The following is a 6,000-nucleotide window of genomic DNA, read 5'->3' on the forward strand; positions in this document are numbered from 1 at the left end:
TTTTGGTTTAAACTAGATCATAAATCGCGATAAACTTTTATTTCAATGTTCACCTCATCTAAATATCTTAAAAGGACCTTAGAAGAAAAGTTTTGGAGAAGGCAAATGTGTTGTCTTGATGTTTAACTAACCATGATTGGTATTCATAATTATGGACTATGATATAAATAATCCCGAAATTGTTAATCTCAGAATTACTATAAGTTACTATCCTAAATTGAATTCTAAAATTATATGTAATCCTTTTATCCCTCGAACCAAACGATTACAAATCCCTCAAATTTGGACCTAATAATGAATTGGGACCAAATGAATGATGATCAACATCACTAAAAGAAACAAGTAGGTCCATTATGTTTATAATGTGTAGCACCACAAAGGTGTCAAGAGGACCCCTTCAATAACAGTATATATAGACTTAATAACAGTAAGAATAGTGATTGTTAGACAGACAAACATACCCTAATTATGACATTATCCATACTCAATATCTCACTCACAAACATGTTGCCTGTCAAATGTATCAACAATAGTTGCATAACTAGCTGTTGACAGCCTATCTATCACTAACTACAACTTATACAGATTTTTTCTATTGTGAATCTCTATTATAAAACAAGACTTCTCTATTTACTTTTCATCAAACCAGCTCATTGAAAAAACGCAGGGTGAAAAAGTGATTCTTACTAAAATACTGAGATAGTTTTTTTTTCATCGATTTAATCAAAATATTTATAGAAATAGTCACGGAAGACCTACTCCACTCAAGATATGTACCAATTAGGTACTTGTCATTGACATGATGCCATAATGTGTCCTACATTGATTTTTGTCAAATTTGTGTTCAATAGAAATAACTTTATGGTATTTAATAAATATTAGTTATAAGATTGGGAATAAAAAAATCAGCTAGCAATGACAAAAAAAAAAGGTACACATGAAGGTGGCATAACCTTTGCTCATAAACTAAACAAATAATTCTACTTTGATTGGAAGTAATATTTCCCCAAATTATTATAATATATACAAATCCTTAACTCATTAATCAAAAGATGAATTACCAGAATTGTCATTATAACGAACCATATATAATAGTATCAGGTTTTACTATATAAAACAAGATAATAGTTTTGGGATAAAAAATTAGTACTATCTTATTCGTTGTTTGGTTCCTGATTTTGGGATAAATTATACTAGGACTAGTAATTGGTAGAACAATACTACCATATTAGTTATCCCATGATAAAATAATTAAAATGACAAAAATACCCCAAATGAAGGGGCTATTTAGGTGCAATCTCTATCTTCATCTGCAGCAAACATGTAAATGGGGCCATACATAAAGAAATTTACTATTTATGAATACATAGTGGTTCTTGATGTTAGTGCAACTAAATAATCATAACGATAACTACGCCTCAGTCCCAAAGGACCATCGCAAAACTTGTAAATTCATCATGAATGCTTATAACAACGGACATCTTTACATATTTCACATTTCTCTTCGACCCTTTTAAGAAATGAACACGTGTACTAAAAATTTGGTGAGCACAACTAGAAAATAATTGCATTATCGGAAGAAAAATCGAATTCCATGATACATTGAAGCCACGAAAGTTAAGCTTAGGGACGGACCATAGAGGCATTCAAAGCATATCATCTAGATTTCGTATCCTACACTACAGACCAAAACTATTGAACTTGGAAGATCACCTCGAATGAGTTGTGGAACATGCACCAACTTTAGTGACATTGAACAGCAGTGCGTCAACCAGGTTCAGTTAGTTGCGTTCTATGCATTTTACTGTCTATACACCATTCATCGCTGCTTCAACATGGACTGCGTTACCATCTTCCATGATCATCCCGTTGATTTGGGTTCTAGGCCTCTATAAACAATGAAGAAAGCAATTTCATTAGCTACAGATGATGTCTAACTGGAAAAGAAATGGGTAAATCTCCATACCCAATCTTCAGGATCTGCGTTTCCATTCAGAAGTTTGTGATTCTCTTCTTTAGTCTTGCTATCCTTGCTTACCGGTAGCAATGAGGCTGCACTGGTGCGGTCAGGCAGTTCTGCAAGAAACAGCTCATACTTCAGCTTTTCCCTACCCTTCTCTTTTGAGTGTTAATAAGAGGTAGATAAAGCCAGATCAAAGAATTTGTTCGAAGGGAAGTTTAAAACTGAATGCCTAACCTGGTAATTTTTTGTCAACGAAGAACACTACTAGATTAACAGTGTACCTGTAGGAAAACAGTAGGGCAAATACGTTAGTCATTTGAGAATATTATGCAAGACAGCACCTCAAGCCGAAAAAACGAACTCACCATGCCACAACAACGTCTACAGTGTAATGTTTACGCGATGCAACAATTAAAAAGCTCTGAGCAATAACAGCTAGCCAAGCACATTGCTTTATAAACCTGCAGAATCAAATTAAACATTCAGTGACAAGTTCAGACTGCGCTGGAAAAACAAAATATTCATTCTCTTCTTTAATATCAGATTTAATTAAAAAGATTAGTGATATTATGTGTAGGAGTTAGGACTGATCTAAAAAGCTTTATCCCCAACATCATCTATAATATCACTTGCACAGTCGCATTCACCAGTTGTAAAGCTAAATTTGGACTCCTACTCATAAAAGAACAACATAGTAATATCAAAGCAATTATATTACCTTCGTGTGCCATATTTCTGATACGTCCGCACAAAGACTAGGGAGAATATCATATGCGATGAAAATATCAAATCACCACAACCATAAAGTAAGCCCCGAGGAACTGCCATAAAGATCATTTAAGCACCAAAGATAAACAACCCAAAGACCGAAAATGCTATAAATGTAAACGTGAATGCAACTTACAATTAAGTAGTAGAACTTCTAAAACACTATCAGGCCGAGGAAGTGTGGCAAGCTTTGAACCCTGGAAATTGCAAAATAAACTGTAAGGTGATGCACAACGCATAGACACCACTAACCAACCGCAAACCAATAAATCATCAATTGAACCATTTCTACCTCACGACAGTGATAATTTGGACCAGGAAGCTGTGTAGAATAGAATGTCATCATCCGAAGAAATTGACAAGCCTGTACCAAACAATTATTTAACAAATTACAAGATAGAATACATCAGTCGAGGTTCTCTCTAAATGTCGGAAGCAACGAACAAACATACGTATTTTATCGGAAGAGAACAGAAAGTCATCTTTTGCCCAACATAAACCATATATATAATAATGATGAAAGAAACTACTCTAATTGAAAATTGACTTATGAAACAAAAGGAAGGTGAAATATAAGAAACAGGGCACTTACAACTAAGAATGCCAGGACCCTGCACCATATCAGAACTGTATAGATCTTTTTGGTCTTGAAAATGAAAGGATGGAATGTCCACTGCGGTAAAAGATGAGTAACAATTAGATCAATAACACACAAAAATTCACTTCATAGGTAAATAAATAAACTATAAACGTTAAGACAAGATAGTGAGGATTATGAAAGTCAATGTGGCACCACGTTATAATTTCTAGAGTCTTATGTCCAGGCTTTCCCTATTTTTAAAACCTAAAGTTAGCTTGGCCCCACAGTTTGCCTTGAACATATTCAAGTACGCGTAAAAAGTTTATAACTAACAAAAAGAGGGAACAAAGAGACTCAGTGTTAGCTAGTGATGGAAAGATTTATGTGAAAAACAACTCACCAAGACGAAAGATAGAAAAATGGTAGTGAATACAGTTTCGCTTATATAAGCATTGTCTGACCCAAGCTCCTGGAAGTTTACAAGGAAAGAAGAAGAAGAAAATAAGAATACACCTCTTCCAAGATAGCGGACAGATATAGAAAAACAATCAATAAAACTAACCGGAAGAAGAAAGTAGCCAGCGTCCTGAAGAGTTGGTCCAGGTCGATGTAAGTAATGAACCCCACGAGCACCAAGTCCATGGATGTACTGAAGAAAGGAGACAGATAAACTCCATAACTCTAACTCATGTATCTAAATTAACAATGATCAAAAGTAGAAACTCAATTTTAGAACGTCTTTTTCCCTACAATGTGTGATGCCCAAGCAAACATGCCCCTCGGCCTGATGGCTTCGTGCACAACTTGGTGATACATCATATAGTAGTCAACGACACTACTCAATGGCAGCAAAAAGTGTACGTAAGAAATGTAAAACCACAAATTGTTACACGAAATGAAAAAGAAAGCAAAATTCGATGTCTCTCAATCTCTCCTCGCCCGCAACTTGATGAGTAATATTTTGCTACTTATGCAAGTCAATACTAGATAAGCTACACTTAGCAGAAAGAAAACAGAGAAAATCGTAGTCATCTTAATTTTTAGGCTAATATACACCATTATAGATGGATATTCTTAATCCATAAAAGGCAGACATTAACTCTCCACAAAGTTACAACTACATCAATTAATCAGAAAATACTATTTCCTGCATTTGGCCAACCAGGTACCCCGGTAAAATCATTCGACAATCTAATAAAAAATTTCCACTGTAACAAAACAGCATAATGCATACATATGTCCTTTTAACTTAGCCATGCCCTACAACTTTGGGTGTGCACAAGTAGGCACTTATCCTTGTATAAAGTTGAACAAGTAAACACACACCTCCTACATGGCATAATATACCAGGACGCCATGTAGGATGCGTGTAGGATGTGAATTGCCATATAGGGCGCCAAGTAGAAGGAGTGTATCTACTTGTTCAACTCAATAAAAGTTTAAGTGTATACGCACACTAAAGTTGGAGGCCATATATGTCAAATGAGCCAGTTAAAAGGGCACGTTAATGTATTATACCAAACAAAAACAACACACACCCAATTAATAAAGGCTATATCCTTTTCCATTCCCAAAACTAGTAGCATTTGTTCCAAAGCTTTGAAGATTAAAAAAAAAAAAAAAGTTCAGCTTTTGCCAAAAACTGTAAGAAAAGCGTTTCTCCTACGTGTTTTCAGTTGTTGCAAATCTGAAGAACTTCTCATTCTGTGCAACAAAAGTTGATGAAAAGGAAGAAAGAAATAGAAACCTGAAATATTAATCCACCAAGAATATATTTCCAATTTTCGGCAAGAAGATTAATCTCTGTTGTTGTCTCTGCACAAATTCTCCTCCACAGCTACTCTCCATAACAACAACCATTATCATCACAATTAAATAACCAAAAGCAGAACATAAAAAAACAACACATTATTTTCTTATCTCCACAAAACAAAATTTCATGAGGAAAAAACCAACCTTTGGAGCCTCATGACCAATATAAAACGACATCTTTTTTTCTTTCTTTTTCGTATTTACATTATAATAAACCAACTTTAAATATCAACATCCTTCATCCTAAAATCCCAAAATTCCCGATTTTGAAAACAACCCAATTCCCCAAATTGAGTTTGGAGAGGAAAAAAAAAACAAATTTTCAACAGGCAATGAAGTTGAAGGAAAATCAGTCTAGCAGGAAGATTTTTTTTTTCTGTAAAAAATTTCCTGCAGATTGATTTTCCTTTTGTGTGTCAATTGGTAATGCTACTTTGAAATTAAGTTTCTCTCTCCATTATGGTATGTCTGCCAAGGAGTTGAACACGGAGCGACAGTTCAGAAAAACGGTGGATTTTTTTTTTGCTTTACACAGCTTTTGAGAGAAAGATGCTTGATATCAAAATCCCCCTAAACACTCTACTAAAACACGACGAAATTACAGATTCCTCAAAATGACATCCAAAATTATTCGAGTCCGAATTGAAGCCCCAATTAAATTTAGGTTGAACCGTTTATTTAGGAGGATACTTTCAATAGGATTCTCTTTCAAGTTCAAATTTGAGACTTATGATTAAAGGTGGAGTAGTACATCCAAAATTAATTCAGGCACTTATTTTTTTATGTCAATCTAAAATAGTTTATTGTCTTATAATTTTAATATATTATTTTTAAAAGTTGTCTGTTAAATAACCTCATATAAATTGAGACGAAGAAA

At 34.3% G+C, this 6,000-nt stretch overlaps 1 protein-coding gene across 1 annotated transcript; it reads right to left on the reverse strand.

Annotated features, from left to right (window-relative positions):
• Positions 1-1,410: 1,410 nt before the first annotated feature.
• On the reverse strand, positions 1,411-5,635 carry LOC102586322 (phosphatidylinositol:ceramide inositolphosphotransferase 1-like). Its single transcript, XM_006338941.2, has 12 exons — positions 5,268-5,635; positions 5,059-5,148; positions 3,874-3,960; positions 3,712-3,780; positions 3,324-3,404; positions 3,024-3,095; positions 2,868-2,928; positions 2,682-2,784; positions 2,329-2,424; positions 2,198-2,244; positions 1,967-2,076; positions 1,411-1,889 (listed from the first exon to the last, which is right to left on the reverse strand). The coding sequence occupies exons 1-12, from the start codon at positions 5,298-5,300 to the stop codon at positions 1,809-1,811; spliced, it is 930 nt and encodes a 309-aa protein (XP_006339003.1). The 5' UTR covers positions 5,301-5,635; the 3' UTR covers positions 1,411-1,808.
• Positions 5,636-6,000: the final 365 nt, after the last annotated feature.

This window comes from Solanum tuberosum, unplaced genomic scaffold (assembly GCF_000226075.1).
Source record: "Solanum tuberosum cultivar DM 1-3 516 R44 unplaced genomic scaffold, SolTub_3.0 scf00008, whole genome shotgun sequence".
Classification (NCBI taxonomy): Eukaryota; Viridiplantae; Streptophyta; class Magnoliopsida; order Solanales; family Solanaceae; genus Solanum; species Solanum tuberosum.

What these genes read in the sequence shown, in the direction of transcription:
- LOC102586322 (XM_006338941.2), bottom strand. Translation starts at nt 5,300, where the DNA reads ATGTCGTTTTATATTGGTCATGAGGCTCCAAAG. An exon ending in TTGGTGGATTAATATTTCAG is followed by an intron (nt 3,961 to 5,058) that starts GTTTCTATTTCT and finishes TCCTTTCTTCAG; the next exon opens with TACATCCATGGACTTGGTGC. An exon ending in ACGCAGATCCTGAAGATTGG is followed by an intron (nt 1,890 to 1,966) that starts GTATGGAGATTT and finishes CATTGTTTATAG; the next exon opens with AGGCCTAGAACCCAAATCAA.